Raw genomic sequence first — 16645 nt, forward strand, 5'->3', positions numbered from 1 at the left:
GGGATGGTTCCCGGACCCCCCGCTGGACCACCAGGGAGTTTTGGTAAGTCTTGGGGGGGGTTGTTTAAATTGGTGGCCGAATAATTCGGCGAAAATTCGTTGTATCCGTGGGGAATCGCGATACGTTTCGCTTCCCCACGAATACAACGAATATTGGCACATCCGTTGCGGATTGCCAATACGTAGGGACCGAATGCACACCCCTACACACAAGTATCACATTATGTGCGGAGTCTTCAGAGGACCGGTTCCCTGCGTCCGGGACGGTCACTGCTGGAGTCTTACTGTTTACATAGCGATATGCTTAAAGGCTCAATATCTAAACTTTATCAATTGTTCTTCCCGACCCCGACTGAGCCTTGCAAATTTATCTCCAGGTGGGAATCTAATCTGGACAAACAATTGGGATTGAAGACTTGGGGGAGAGGTCTTTAGCAATGCTAGGAGGTGTTCTATATCTGCATGAATGCAGGAAAACTGCTATAAAATAATTTATAGGTGGTACCTTACTCTGGATAAGCTTCATCGATTTTACCCTTCTGTCCCGGACACTTGCTGGCGGGACTGTGGGGAACAGGGAACGTTTATTCATATCTGGTGGGAGTGCCCCTAATTAGGAAAATGTGCGAAGAGGTATTGATTGGATGAGCTCCGTCTTGGGAACACCAGTAACACCCTCTGTTGACACTGCACTATTGCAAATATTTCCTGACATTGTTAATAAGACTCAACAATGCTTCTGTATTCAATTGTTTATGGCTCAACGATGGAAATCGCATCAAATACCAAGACTTCAGGACATCATTGACATATTACATCAGTACTATAAGCTGGCCTCCCTGACAGCGATTAAGTATAATCGAGTGACTTCCTTTATGAAAATCTGGAAACCTTTTTCGGATTATGTTTCACATTTGTGATATATTTTGTATTGTGCTTACATTGCCAACCTGCATAGGATATTGTGCCCTGCAGGATACTACAACTGAGGATACAATAGTGGATAGTGCTTGATTAGCAAACATTTGTCGGACCAGTAGGAGTGGTGCGGGCGCGACAGCCTGCCCCGTAGCGCTTTTTTGGTTTTTCTCTTGTTATGATGAAGACTATTGCTTTATCTAAATCTGCTTTGTCAATTTTGTACCATGGGGGGTGGGAGGTGGGGAGGAGGGTTAGGAAGGGGACATGTTAACAACTTTGCACTGACTGTTTGTGTGTACCTTAATATGTTGGAAAGCCTGTAAGCAATTGTGCAAGTTTGTTTTTTTTATTAAATCTTCAATAAAAAACTTAAATTAAAAAAGAATAGAAAAGAAAAAATTGTCCTCGAGAAGAATGACAGGATCTCAACAGCTCCAACATAACCCCTCCATGTCTCACAAGAATGACAGTGGAGGCTTGGCTTAAGTGTAGAAGTGAATGTGTTTCTGATTTTCCAGTTTTGTACTGCATTCAGTGTGTTGCTTCTTTGGGTTTCCATTTCAATTTCTGTCTGCATATTTGTAATTTGTGGTCAACTATTCAAGCAGTTTAGATGCAAAAAGGAGAGAGATAGGCTGATAGTAAGCAGAGCAGGAAGGGTTCAGTTTAGGTTTTTTGAGGTGCAGCATGTTAACAGCATATTTGAAGGAAGAGGGACAGTTGCAGTGGCAAGTGATCAACTGAGGAGATGATTTCAGGGGAGATAGAACTGGAGGAGCAGGGTGGGAATGAGGTCAGAGGAATAAGTAGTTCCTCCTCCATGATTTCAGAAATGGAAGAAAGTGTGGCAAGGGCCAAAGGAAGGGGAGATGAATGAATTGGGGGCACAGGAACCAGTCTAGTGGAGAATTCACTATTAATCTTGTCAGTCTTTTCATGTAAAACGTCATCCATAGTCTGGGCAGAAAATGTAGGGAAGATAGGAAGGCGAGAGAGGGAGGTGAGTTTGGCAAAGAGATAGTGGAAATTGGAGGCAAGGGTGTTTGTCAGATCGACATAATCTTGCTGGGCAAGTGTAATAGATCAGAAGGAGCCAAGCATTAATTTGAAACATATGAAATCTGCATAGGAATGAGATTTCAGGCAGACACACTCTGCAGAGTGAGTGTGGAAACCCAGGAGTGAATTATGGAGGTGTGAGCCAAGGTTGGGGTTTTGACATGCCTTACAGTTCAGGGGAGGGGTAACGAAAGTGTGTTATAAGAAGAAATTGTCATCAACAGACTTTAACAGGGTTGGAGAAATAAGACAGTACTGGAGAGGATGGCAGGGGTCAATAGCTTGGATATTCCTAGTGTTGGTGATTGGACAAGAATTCAGAGGAAGGTGGCTAAGTATGAAAGTTATCAGATAATGGTTAGAAAGGGGAAGAACACAGATTAGCAAGAACAGAGGTGGAGAAGTCTGAGAGAGTGAAGTTGGAAGACAGGACTAGGTCAAGGCAGTGCCCTTGTTGGTAGGATGAGAGGGAGTCCCAGCTGCAAATGGCTTATCACAAACCTTGGTCCTTTGCGCACTCTATTCCTCTCTCCCAAAAAGTGTGCTGCTTGCTTTCACTACAAGCTGTGAGCTCTTATGTCTAATAACTAAGTACTAATTTACCTATGTCCAAGACTTCATTCCAGTTATCTTATGTCCTGCTTACCTTTGAACTTTTGTCATCATTCCCTTCAAACCTGGTTTAAAGCCTCCTTCGCTAGGTTGGCAAGTCTATGAGCAAAGATATTCTTAATATTCCTTACAAAAGGTAACCCATTTTCACTCAGCAGACCTTTGTGAGTTCCAGCGTTTTAAGGATTTCTAATAGGCTGACATTTCTAATTGTGCTCTATTAGTATTTATTTCATTTGAGGCTTTGGAAGGTTTCTTAATTGGAACCCATTGCGAGAGCAGCAAAGCTCGGTCATTTGAAGAGAAGTGAAAACATTGCAGGATCTGTGATTTTTGTCAGTCTCTGAACCTGCAACACTAGAGGATATCCAGAGGTCCAGACTGGTGGGAAAATTAATAAACAGGATTTAGTCAAAATTCCTATTAAAGATGTTGGCTGTGTAATATGTCTGGATTTTTAAAAAACTTTTACCTAAACCATCTGCATAAATTGAAAGAAATCTTATGTTGCATTGCTTGGTCACAAGTAACTAATTGCTCTACAAGGCCACCTGTTGTCATCATAGAAACTTTTCTTGTCCAGTATTATGTCCGTGGATGCTTATATATGATAGCTCACTGCTAATTGCTCTCTATTTTTGCAGATAAAAGTTAAAGGCCCGCGGTACTGGGAGATAGTGATAGATTTAAGCAAGGGACCCCAACATCTAAAGTAAGTTCTGTATAAGTATTCCTGCTGATGGGGCTTAAAATGTTTCTTCTCCTTAATTCCTTATAAATAATTTCAGGTTGGCTTTCAGTTGATTTTTATATATTTTATCACATATTTATTTTTCTTCAAGGCAAGCAAGATGTCAGTCCTCACATGTGAGTTACATCATCCAATGAAGCCCGGCATTGAACTTTTGATTTCAAAGCTTCTAGCATATGCAGCCATATATCACTTCCCAGGCAGGGCCCCTTAATCTTTTTTTTTCCCCACAGAGCTTGTAAAACACAATCCTTTTTAATAACTTTTTTCCCTCCCAGTGTACCAAACAATACAGCACAAACCTTACAACTGGCCAGATATTATGACAGCATCATAACTGCTTCTTACAGAGGTAGCAATAATACATGCAGCGTCCAAATTGTACATGAAGGATGAACATTTTCACATGAAACCTACATCAACTGCTGTTGCATACAATGTGCAATATATGGACCCCATATCTGTCCATATTTAAAGTTTTATTTTTTCAGATCGTATTGCAAATACTCTATGTCCGCTATTTCACGCACCTAGCTCAGCCAATAATCAAGCGGGGGGCTCGATTTCCAAAAGGTGGTGACGGTAAATCTAGCCACCACAACAGTTGACCAACCAACTGTCTACTTTTAAACGGAATCAGTGAGGCCACCCATCTACCCAGTGCCCCAGCTGTGGTCCAGTGTGTATGGGAAAACCCTTAATATTGGCAATTTCCTGCGCAACCAGGGACCAAAAATAGCTGACATTTGGGCAAATGTGTATGAAAGTAGCAATCTCCCCACATCCTCTCCAACAAATATCTGCATCAGGAAACATTTTTGAGTAATGAACTGGCGTTCTATAAGTTCTATGCAATAGACCAACCATCAGCACAGTGTGCTTAGCACAAATAGAAAGGCAATGCGCTGACATCCATATAGTTTTCCAATTTCTGTTCTCCAATTCCAAACACAGAACAGCATTACAGGCAATAAGAGACTGTGGGGTAGAATTCCCAAACTTCTTTTCCAAGATACCATGATTTCTCACAGGACAAGCAGGATGGTAGTCCTCACATATGAGTGACATCATCAGGAAGGAGCCCAATCACGGAAAACTTCTGTCAAAGTTTTCAGAACTTTGACTGGCCCCTACTGGGCATGCCCAGCATGCCACTAACCCTGCAGCCAGCAGGGGTCCCCCTTCAGTCTTCTTTTTTCTGCGCAGCAGTAGCCTCGCGGTTTAGGAGCTCTGGAGAGATTCCTGACAGGAATTTTCCTCACGGACTTAATTAAAATTACTTCGCCCCACAGGGGTCCCTCCTCTAACTTTTCTCAAGCCACGGTACTCCGGTAAGTTTTTCACCGTTTTTCGTCGATTACCATCGTTTGGCCCTTGCGGCCTACTGGCCATCGACCGTACTGCGGCTTGATTTTTCTATGGCCATGGCGTCGGGTTTCTGTCGGTGCCCAGACTGTACTCGCACCATGTCTATCACAGACCATCATAGAGTCTGTGTAATGTGTTTAGGCCGTGAGCATGATGTCCTGACTTGCACCAAATGTGCCCTCATGACACCAAAAGGTCGCAAAGCCAGAATGGAGAAGATGGCACTCCATTTCCATGCTCACACCCCGACGCCGTCCATCGCATCGACGTCATCGGAACCGGCACCGTAGAAGTTGCACCACCATCGACAACTGTCCGGTGACCGCCCGCCATTGACGTCTTCACGGCCATCGACTCTCGTTTCTCCCCCTCAGGATCGAGGAGATCGTAGGGAGAAGCATCGGCATTGTAAGTCTCGGACCGTCGAGGGAGCAAAATCATCGACCTCGCCACCGTCCGAGCCACCGTCGAAGAAGCCCCATCCAGGAGTGGCACCGACCACGCCTGTAACCGGGACATTGAGGCCACCCTCACCCAATTGGGGTTTGGGAGTCACGATTCCACCTGTAAAGGTGGTCCCTCCGACTGTGCCTCAGCCTCCCTCTTCCGTCACGGAGCTGGAGCTGATTGCCCCAGGTCTCCGGGAAGAACTGGACTGGCTGGTCCAGGAGGCCATCGACAAAGTGATGCAACGACTCCAGGTCACTCCGGCACTGACACCAGCACCGAGAGTGGAACCGGTCATCGACCCGATTCCAGCAGCGCTGGCACCGCTACTATCCCAGATGGAGGTGCTCATGACTGCCCTTCCACCGGTGATTCCCGGGTCTCCGATGGCTATGGTGCGCTCCCCCATGACTGCTTCATCGGGAGGAGAAACACCATTCCGCATTACTCCTTCAGGGGTATTGCCTCAGCCATCGATGCCATGTCGTCCCTCGCCACCGATTCATTCATCGGGGGCGATACACACATCGGTGCCATCGATGCCGGTACCAATGCCCCCCAGGGCGTCCGTGGTGCCCCCGGCGATTCCTTCGATTTTCTCGGAGCCTCAGCCGGGCCCTTCGAGTATCCAACCCCCTTCTCGTCCTACAGGTCAGCCTGCTGATCCTTATGACACCTGGGGTGATGATACTTCCACAAACACCGATGATTTACCTTCACCTCCTCCTACTGAAAGTAGAAAGTGTTCTCCTCCAGAGGACCTCTCTTTCATTAATTTTGTGAAGGAAATGTCGGAATTGGTCCCTTTTCAGCTTCAGACGGAGCAAGATGATAGGCACCAGATGATGGAGCTTCTCCAATTCCTGGATGCCCCTAAAGTGATCACTTCTATTCCCATTCATCAAGTTCTGCTTGACCTCCTCAAAAAGAACTGGGAAAATCCTGGATCCATTGCCCCAGAACACAGAAAAGCTGACACTACTTATCTAGTACAGTCAGCCCCGGGCTTTCAAAAATCTCAGCTTGACCACCACTCAGTTGTGGTAGAATCAGCTCAAAAGAAAGCGAAAAGGACGAAGCCACGCTCCTCTACCCCTCCTGTCAAGGAACACAAGTTCCTAGACAATATTGGTCGACGAGTGTTCCAAGGGGCCATGCTCATCTCCAGGATTGCTTCTTACCAGCTGTACATGACCCAATACAATAGAGTCATTTTCAAGCAAATACAGGACTTCTCTGAAACCCTGCCTGACCAATTCCAAGAACATCTTCAAACCCTTGTCAACAAGGGCTTTGAGGCAGGGAAGCATGAGATACGAACAGCTTACGATATCTTCGACACCTCTACTAGAGTGTCTGCAACTGCCATTTCGGCAAGACGCTGGGCCTGGCTCAAGTCTTCTGACCTTCGGCCAGAGGTACAAGACAGGCTCTCTGACGTGCCCTGTATAGGAGATAATCTATTCAGTGAACAGATTCAACAAATAGTGGCTGAGTTAAAGGACCATCATGAGACCCTCAAACAGCTCTCATTGATACCTTCTGACTTCCCTTCTAGACAGCTCTTCAAGAAGGACTCCAAGAAGTCATTCTTCCGTCCAAGGAAGTACTATCCCCCACCAACAAGGTCCCGAGCTACGAGGCCTTATCAAAAATCTCAGCCTCGCCAGCCCCAGAAGCAAAAGCCACAAGCAGCAGCCTGATCCCTCTGCCAAGCATACCAGTGGGAGGCCAACTATGCCACTTTCATGGAATATGGCAATCAATCACAACCGACCAATGGGTGCTGGCAATCATTGCTCAGGGTTACCATCTGTATTTTCTTGCTGTTCCACTGGACTCCCCACCTCTACAAGCGTGGAGAGTAACCGACCACTCTGTCCTTCTGGAGCAGGAGGTTTCCCTTCTTCTCCAATTAAGAGCAATAGAACCCGTTCCTCTTTCGCAACAAGGCCTAGGGTTCTATTCCTGGTACTTTTTGATCCCCAAAAAATCCGGGGGGCTTCGTACAATTCTGGACCTACGTGCCCTTAACAAGTACCTCCAGCGGGAAAAGTTCAAAATGGTAACCTTGGGCTCGCTTCTACCTCTTCTACAAAGAGGAGACTAGCTCTGCTCTCTGGACCTCCAGGACGCATACACCCACATCGCGATAGCTCCAGCTTATCACAAGTACCTCCGGTTTTTAGTAGGCCCAAGGCACTATCAATACCGGGTGCTTCCATTCGGCCTAGCATCGGCACCACGAGTCTTTACCAAATGTCTCATAGTCGTCGCAGCTTTTCTCAGGAAACAAGGTGTTCACGTCTACCCCTATTTAGACGACTGGTTAATCAGGGCCCCAACCCAGCAAGCCGCTCGGTCGTCCCTGGATTTGACCCTACACACTCTAATCTCTCTAGGATTTCTCGTCAATTACGAGAAATCCTATTTAGTCCCATCTCAAACCTTATCGTTCATTGGGGCAGACTTTGGACACCTTACAGGCAAAAAAGCCTTCCTACCTCAATGAGTGCAAACCATCATGTCCCTCGCTCATCAGTTGCAGTCTCAGTATACAGCAACAGCTCGACAATTCCTTGTCCTTCTCGGACACATGGCGTCCTCAGTCCATCTCACACCAATGGCCTGCCTGGCCATGAGAGTCATGGATTGGACTCTGAGGTCACAATGGATTCAAGCGACTCAGCCTCTGTCAACCATTGTCCACATCACCAACGCACTCCATCTGTCTCTCGCCTGTGGAAAGATCAGAACAGTCTCCTCCAGGGACTGCCTTTTCACCTGCCAGATCCTCAACTCATTCTCACCACCGATGCTTCCAACCTCGGCTGGGGAGCTCATGTAAACGATCTGCAGTCACAAGGTTTTTGGTCTCCAGAGGAAGCCAAGAACCAGATAAATTTCCGGGAGCTTCGAGCGATGCGATATGCTCTCAGAGCTTTTCAGGATTGCCTATCAAATCACGTCATCCTGATTCAGATGGACAACCAGGTGGCCATGTAGTACATCAACAAGCAGGGAGGCACAGGCTCCTTCCTTCTGTGTCAGGAAGCTGCGCAGATTTGGGCGGAAGCACTCTCCCGCTCGTTGTACCTCAGGGCCACCTATTTGCCGGGAGTGCACAATGTCTTGGCAGACAAACTTGAGTCGTGTCTTCCAGCCACACGAGTGGTCTCTCAATCCCTCTGTAGCGACCTCTCTCTTCCAGCAATGGGGTCATCGCCAAATAGACCTCTTTGCGTCCCCTCAGAACCACAAGGTGGACAATTACTGCTCTCTCATTCAGAGCGAGCGCTCTCAGCCCAGAGATGCATTCTCCCTCTCGTGGGCAGCCGGTCTGCTTTATGCATTCCCCTTCTCTCGAAGACTCTCATGAAGCTCCGTCAGGACAAGGGAACCATGATCCTGATAGCACCTCACTGTCCACGCCAAGTGTGGTTTCCCATACTCCAGGATCTCTCCATTCGCAGGCACATTCCCTTGGAAACGCACCCACTTCTGATCACTCAGAATGACGGATGTCTACGCCATCCCAATCTTCAGGCCTTGTCCCTGACGGCATGGATGTTGAAAGATTAATCCTTCAACCACTTAACCTTTCAGATTCGGTTTCTCGTGTCCTGATTGCTTCACGGAAGCCTTCCACAAGAAAATCTTATTCCTATAAATGGAAAAGGTACAAATCATGGTGTTCTTCGCAATCCCTTGATCCCTTTTCCTGTCCACTCCCAAGGTTTTTGGACTATCTCTGGCATTTATCGGAATCAGGTCTAAAGACCTCTTGCATCAGAATGCATGTCAATGCGGTAGCCGCCTTCCATAAAGGTGTCTGGGATGTCCCTATATCGGGTCAACCCCTCATAACACGTTTTCTTAAAGGCTTGCTCCATATCAAGCCACCTTTACATCCTCCGGCCCCTTCTTGGGACCTTAATCTGGTTCTCGGGCGGCTCATGAAACCACCCTTCGAACCTCTTCACTCCTGTGACCTAAAATATCTCACATGGAAAGTGATTTTCCTTTTGGCTATCACTTCAGCTCGCAGGGTTAGTGAGTTACAGGCCCTAGTTACCTATCTGACTTACACTAAACTCCTGCAGGACCGGGCGGTACTCCGCACTCACCCTAAGTTTTTGCCTAAGGTAGTTTCGGAGTTTCACATTAATCAATCCATCATACTACCTATCTTCTTCCCCAGGCCCCACTCCAACCCAGGGGAACAGGCTCTGCATACCCTTGACTGTAAACGGGCTCTAGCGTTCTACCTAGACCGTACAGTTGCCCACAGGAAGAGCACTCAGTTATTCGTATCTTTCCATCCCAACAAATTAGGGCAACCTGTGGGTAAGCAGACTCTCTCCTCCTGGTTGGCGGACTGCATATCTTTTTGCTATCAGCAAGCAGGCATTCCTTTCCAAGCCTGTGTTAAAGCACACTCTGTGAGGGCCATGGCAACTTCAGTAGGACACCTACGATCGGTGCCACTTCCTGACATTTGCAGGGCTGCCACCTGGAGTTCTCTCCACACTTTCGCAGCCCACTATTGCTTGGACAAAGCCGGAAGACAGGATTCCATCTTCGGCCAATCTGTCCTGCATAACCTATTTCCAACGTGACGTACCAACACCCTTCCGCCTGCCCGGTGAGGTTCAGGATGCCCTCTACCAAATTCCACCCCAGTTGTTGTGCCTGTTGCACACCGTTGGGTACATTTGGTGCATGTTCGGACATCCTCAGCTCAGTACTCAACTCTGTACAGCTTGTCCTGTGAGAAAGCAAATGTTGCTTATCTGTAACAGGTGTTATCACAGGACAGCAGGATGTTAGTCCTCACGAAACCCGCCCGCCACCCCGCGGTGTTGGGTTCGTAACGTTTTGTTGTTTTATTTTTTCGGCACTGCCTGTAGCTATCAAATAAGACTGAAGGGGGACCCCTGCTGGCTGCAGGGTTAGTGCCATGCTGGGCATGCCCAGTAGGGGCCAGTCAAAGTTCTGGAAACTTTGACAGAAGTTTTCCTGATTGGGCTCCATCCTGATGATGTCACCCATATCTGAGGACTAACATCCTGCTGTCCTGTGAGAACACCTGTTACAGGTAAGCAACATTTGCTAAATGCATGCTATATCTCAGATTCACGCACCAGGATCACTAAGGTATCTCTCCATACCGTTCAAATTAGGTAAAGGCTGAGCCAAGTCAAAATGTCCCATTAAAGCCCAACACAGCTGTAAATATTGAGCATGAGCATCAGGATTAAGCTCAGGTCCTGAAAAGTCCGAAAACCATCATCCCATAACTGTAACTAAACCCTTCCCTCTCCATTCCCTAAAAACAGGGGAAAAGGTACAGCCGAACAACACAAGGTTCCCAAAAGAGGGGAGATCTGTGACAAATGCTAGTATTCTATCCTCAAATATCTATTGACCTGCGTCTATACATGTAATGTATGAGCCAGCAGAGGACTACCTCTGCTCACCCTACGCCTCAGAGCCGAATCAACAGGTAAAAAGGGGAGTATTGCTAGATTAGTCACGTCCCCTTAATGCTCCTCCAACACAAGCCAAGAAACTCCAAGTATGGATACATCCCAGCCTAGCAATCCAGTAATAGAGATGAAAATTAGGCAGAGCCATTCCCCCCTGCTCCTTACTCTGCCTCAGCTGACTTGCTGGTTTATGATTCCAAATTATCCTCCCAATCCAGCTATGCAGGTGGAGAAGACCTGCACCCTGAAACAAGTATAAAAGTTTAGGCAGCACATTCATCTTTAAAAGGCTAATTCTACCCACCCACATCAGTTATGCAAATGTTGCTTAATTTTCCCCAGCAGCACGGCATCATTTCTAGAAAATAAACTACGCTAATCCCTGGCGACATGGGTTCCCAAACAGGAAACGCCATCCCTCGTCAACGAAAAGGCAGACAAACTAGCAGGTATCACCATCCGAGGATGAACCGAATATATTTCAGACTTATCATAGTTTACTTTATAGGTAGATAGGGAAACTTATGTATCCAAGTGTTCTAAAAGAACCGACCACGACACTGCAGGATCTGTCAAAAGACCAACATGTCATCAGCATATAACAAGATCTTTTGATCACATCCTCCAGGTTCTGCCTGATCTCAGCTACCAGAGGTTCAATGGCCAAATAGAACAGCAGAGGCGACAGGGCAACTTTGGCAAGTGGCCTGCTCTATTGTAAAAAAAAAAAAAAAAAAAAGGGGGATAATGAACCATTGAGTAAAAGGTGGGCTCTAGGCCTCTCATACATAGCTTGAATCCCATTGGCAAACCTGTTGGATATCCCAGCATGCCTCATGACCTGAAAAGGGAAGGGCCACCCCATTCTATCAAAGGCCTTTTCTGCATCTAATAACAACAGAGCAGCATTACCCCTCTTATTGGCCATGTGCAAAATGTTGAATAGCCTTCTACTATTTTTGTGGAAGCACCTTCCCTTCACAAAGCCTGTTTGATCCCCGTAAATTAAACTCAGGAGCACTGCTTCCACGTGTAACTAAAGGATCTTTGCAGCTATTTTAATGTCGGAATTCAATAGAGAGAGAGAGAGAGGCCTATAGGAGGAACATTCTTCTATGTCCTTGCCCTTTTTGTGGATAAATGAGATAGTGGCATCAGCCATACTATCCAAAGAACATCCCCTGCTCTTTGAAAGAGAGGGAGAAGAAACTAGGTCATCTCTGACAGGTGTTTCTTAAAAAATACCATCGGGTATCTATCTGGACCTGGACATTTGCCCGCTGGTAATGCCTTAACTGCCACCTGAACCTCTAATTCTACAACAGGTGCTGCAAGCATTTCTTTTTGCACGTCATTCAATTGAGGAAATTTAAATTGTTCAGAAACGCTGCAATGCTGTCAGCGCCCACAGATCATCAGCACTATATAATTGAGTAATTGTTTACAAACAAATGTTCAATCTCTAAGAGATCTGTAATTTCTCACCAGAGCACCTATTCATCATGTAAATACTAGCTTTACCTTCCCATTTCTTCACCGCCTGAGCTAACATAGCTCCTGATCTGTCACCATGCTCATAATACTTTAACCAATTGTACTTGAACGATTTCACAATTTTCCCCACTTCCAAGTTTTTTAACTCTCTCTAGGCAGCGTCTAGTAACTTGTAGGTACTGTTAAAGCAGCCCTTTATATGTTTATCCTGTATTTTACCCTTCAGCTCTTCAGCCTTCTTTCGGCTCTCTTTCCGAAGATAGCTAACAAGGCTTATGATTTTACCCCGCAAAAAGGCTTTGAAGATATCCCACTGTAATTCTGGTGCATCTTCCCCCTCTGGATTAAATTCATTGAATTCAGAAACAGCCTCCCACAAGAGCTCGGGGAAGTGTTTTATCCCCGAGAAGAAAGGTGTTTAATTTCCAAGTAAAAGGCCTAGGACCAGGAGAGCCACTTGGATGAGCATCTGGACAGGATGGTGATCAGAATGGTACAATTCAATATACCACTAGAGATGACAATGAAATAAATATTGGGAGTACACAGAAAATAATCAATTCTACTATACGTAGCAATGCTAGGAAAAAAGTAAATGTAATCCCTATCTACAGGGGGCTGGCACCATCAAACATCTAATAAATGAAATGTTTCAGTGAGATCTCTAATACTAGTACCCTGAGTCTGTCCCCCTCAGACCTTAGAGATCCTGTCCAAAGCAGGATTCAGGCACTCATTCCAATCACCTCCAAGATATACATTTTCAAACCCAAAAAGTGCAAGGGCATCAGTCAGATGACGATAGAAGGCATGCTGGTCTGTATTTGGACCATAGACATTCACCAAGGTGAATTTGGTGGAATATAAAGTACAGTCACTAAGAGAAAGGAGAGTAAAAGCTTCCTTTCCCTGTCAAGGAAGTAAGGTGTTAAGGGAAAAGCAAATCTTATATAACACATTTACATTCAGGATTACGTTCTCAACATTTTTCAGAGTCAGCTGCATATATGTGATCGGATCCCATTTCAATGTGTTATTCACTATGACACCTAGATATCTTTCTTGGGTTGTAGCACCTAACATGGAACCTAACATTGTGTAACTATAGCATGGGTTATTTTTCCCTATATGCATCACCTTGCACTTACCTACATTAAATTTCATCTGCCATTTTGATGCCCAATTTTCCAATCTCACAAGGTCTTCCTGCAATTTATCACAATCTGCTTGTGATTTAACTACTCTGAACAATTTTGTATCATCTGCAAATTTGATTATCTCACTCATCGTATTTCTTTCCAGATCATTTATAAATATATTGAAAAGTAAGGGTCCCAATACAGATCCCTGAGGCACTCCACTGCCCACTTTCTATGCATATTTTTAGTCACTGACTAATAAAATGCATGTCTGTCAAGGCGATCGGTTACTCTTTGGATTCAAATAATCTTCAGCCTCCCAGATAGTTTACTCAGGTTTTCTTCTTGACAAGAAAAAACAGTAATGATCATAGCCAAGATATCTGTTTCTCTTGGTTAGTGAATTGTGCCATTTCCTAGCGTGTAGCCAGATGGACTCAGAACAAGTGGGTATAGTGTGCTCGTGCTAGCAGTTGGAGACGGATCTGAAGTAAGCACGGGTACATATACCCCCACAGGAAGTGAGGCAATTCAGTAATTTCCATCTCCAAAGCAGTTTGGAGAGCCTGCACGCTCGCTGAGCGTGTTTTCCAATACTACTTTCTACTTTCTATATTCTACTTACTAAATTTCTACAGAATAACGAGCCCCGCACTCCTGCGGTGATACCCTCGGGTCCCTCCCCCAGTTGAGTTTCCCGGGGTGATTTCCGCAATCCCTCGGAGGTCCACGCCTTGGTCCGGTGGCCGAATCGCGGCAGGGATCTAGCCCCCGAGCGAGAAGGGCTCGGGCGTGGCTGAGAGGTGCCTTGGTCCCAGTGTGGACTTAGAGGCAGCGGGTGCATTTCCTCAAGCGCGGCGGTGAAGGTATTTCCCCTCTCCCCCTGCAGCCGGAGACCGCACGGGTTCCAGCCGGGAAGCGCTGAGGATCAGGTAAGGCGTATATCTCTTACTTTTGGTCTCCGAGGTACGAGGATCGGCGGCGTTGCCTGCATGCGACACGCCGTGGAGGTCGCCATTTTGTCGGCCTTGTTCAGGTATTGAGCACCCATGATAGGCGCCTGTTGATGGGTGTATATTGCTGATCGCATATTATTGAGCGCATATTGTATATTTACTGAGCATATATTGCTCACCGCATATTATTGAGCGTGTATTATTGAGCGCATATTGTATATTATTGTGTGGATATTGCTGACCGCATATTATTGAGCGCATATTGTATATTATTGAGCGTATATTGTTGATCGCATATTATTGAGCGCATATTATTGAGCGTATATTGCTGACCGCATATTATTGAGCGCATATTGTATACTATTGAGCGTATATTGCTCACCGCATATTATTGAGCGCATATTATTGAGCGCATATTGTATATTATTGAGCGCATATTGCTCACCGCATATTTTTAAGTGCATATTTTTAAGTGCATATTATTGAGCGCATATTATTATTGAGTGATATTCTTGGCTGCATAAGCGCCAGCGCCCTGTATTCGCAAGCCACGATGGAACATTTAAACGCCCCGGCGTCTCCTGCGGTGGCACCTCCTGATTCCGGCGTGAAAGCTCTCGGCCTCTGCTCAGCATGCCAGCTTAGAGCCACGCAGAGCGAGGAGCCAGACTCCCTTTGTGCCCAATGTGAAGAGGCCGTGGGAGCCTCGGGCCAGGACCAGTCTCAACCGAGGTTTGTCGACAGTTCCCCAGGGGCCATCCCGGATCTAGCGGGCAGTCTCGAACATCCAGGAATCCCAGGGAACCTGGTACCCCGACGGCTAGAGACCGCTTCCATTTCATGGGTGGATTTATTTAAGGGGATCCATGCCTTTGTACAGATGCAGTCAGCTTCCCGTCCAGGCCCTGCGGCTGCTCCAGCTGACCCTGCCCCTGGACCCTCTCGCCCTTATCGTGGGCACCCGCCTCCGGGCAGTCCAGCTCATGCGGACCCTGATGTCTCGGAGGACGAGTCCGAACCCCCCGAGAAGGGGGAACTTCCCTCGGGGATTGAGCCATATCGAACTATGAGGCGGTTCTTTCCCAAGGAAGATCTCTCCGACCTGGTATCTCAGTGCCTGACGGAGTTGGCTATTCCAGGCCCCAGCACTATGGAGGCAGCTACGCAGAACCCCGTGCTGGAAGGTCTTCGTCCTACAGCCCGCCATTTTCCCTTCCTGCAAGCAGCGCAACAACTGATAGATTTGGAGTGGACTGCGCCAGCGGCCTCCTTCAAAGGGGGTCGGGCCCTGACGGGCATGTACCCCCTGGACCCGGCAATCAAGGATATGCTGGCGTGCCCTCAGGTGGACGCCTTGGTTAGCGCTGTGGTCAAGCGCACTACCATTCCAGTTGAGGGGGGACGGCCCTCAAGGAGCCTCATGACCGGCGACTGGACGCCATCCTGAAACAGACCTTTGAGGTGGCAGCTCTTTCTTTGCGGATCGCAACCTGCTGCACAGTGGTGACGCGTTTCTGTTTGTCACAGGTCAGGAAGAATGCTCCGGCAGCGGACATGGAGTCAGCTCTCTCGTTCCTCACAGATGCTGTATCCGACCTAGTCCGTACAACAGCCAAGGGGGTCTCATCCTCAGTAGCAGCCAGGAGGCAGCTCTGGATACGGAACTGGTCAGCCGATGCTCCTTCTAAGACACGCCTCACCAGAATGCCCTTTAAGGGCTCTCTCCTGTTCGGCAGCGACCTTGATAAACTGGCCAGCACATGGGGCGCCTCTCCAGTACCTCGACTGCCGGAAGACAGGTTCAAAAGGAACCAGCGCGCCTTTCCAAGGCCATCCAGAGGCAGAAGCTCCCAACGCTTCATTCCCTATGGGACTCGCTACCAGGCACCTCGTCCTCAGGCCAGGAACCAGACCTTTCGGACCAAGCAGCACAAGAGGGGAGCCGGCTCAGGTTCAGGTCCCGGCTGGGCCTCCCAATGAGAATCAGCCGATCCATCCGGGGGACGGAGCCATAGGGGGCAGGTTAACCCTCTTCTACCCCAGATGTGTCGAGATAACGTCGGACCAGTGGGTCCTCACCATCATCCGAGAGGGCTATTATCTGGACTTCCATCACATCCCTCCAGACAGGTTTGTGGAATCCCCGTGTCCAATCCACAAGAAGGCAGCATTGGAAGCTACCCTGGCGAGGCTCCTGTCCTTGAAAGCCATAATCCCAGTACTTGCATGGGACATGGATTCTGGGCACTATTCCATTTATTTCATGGTACCCAAGAAAGAGGGCACTTTTCGGCCCGTATTGGACCTCAAGTCAGTCAACCGATACTTAAGGGTCCCGAGGTTTCGCATGGAAACTCTGCGCTCAGTCAAGACCGCAGTACAGCCAGGGGAGTTCCTCACAGCCTTAGA

At 47.3% G+C, this 16645-nt stretch overlaps 1 protein-coding gene across 1 annotated transcript in view; it reads left to right on the plus strand.

Moving 5' to 3' along the window:
* The window catches only part of LOC115087293 (anaphase-promoting complex subunit 1-like), a 298244-nt gene that overhangs the window by 174142 nt on the left and 107457 nt on the right, over positions 1 to 16645 (plus strand). The window contains exon 7 of the mRNA XM_029594311.1: positions 3237 to 3304. Within this exon, the coding sequence (XP_029450171.1) occupies positions 3237 to 3304 (68 nt within the window). The remainder of the gene's footprint in view (positions 1 to 3236; positions 3305 to 16645) is intronic.

Source organism: Rhinatrema bivittatum, chromosome 3, assembly GCF_901001135.1.
Source record: "Rhinatrema bivittatum chromosome 3, aRhiBiv1.1, whole genome shotgun sequence".
NCBI lineage: Eukaryota > Metazoa > Chordata > Amphibia > Gymnophiona > Rhinatrematidae > Rhinatrema > Rhinatrema bivittatum.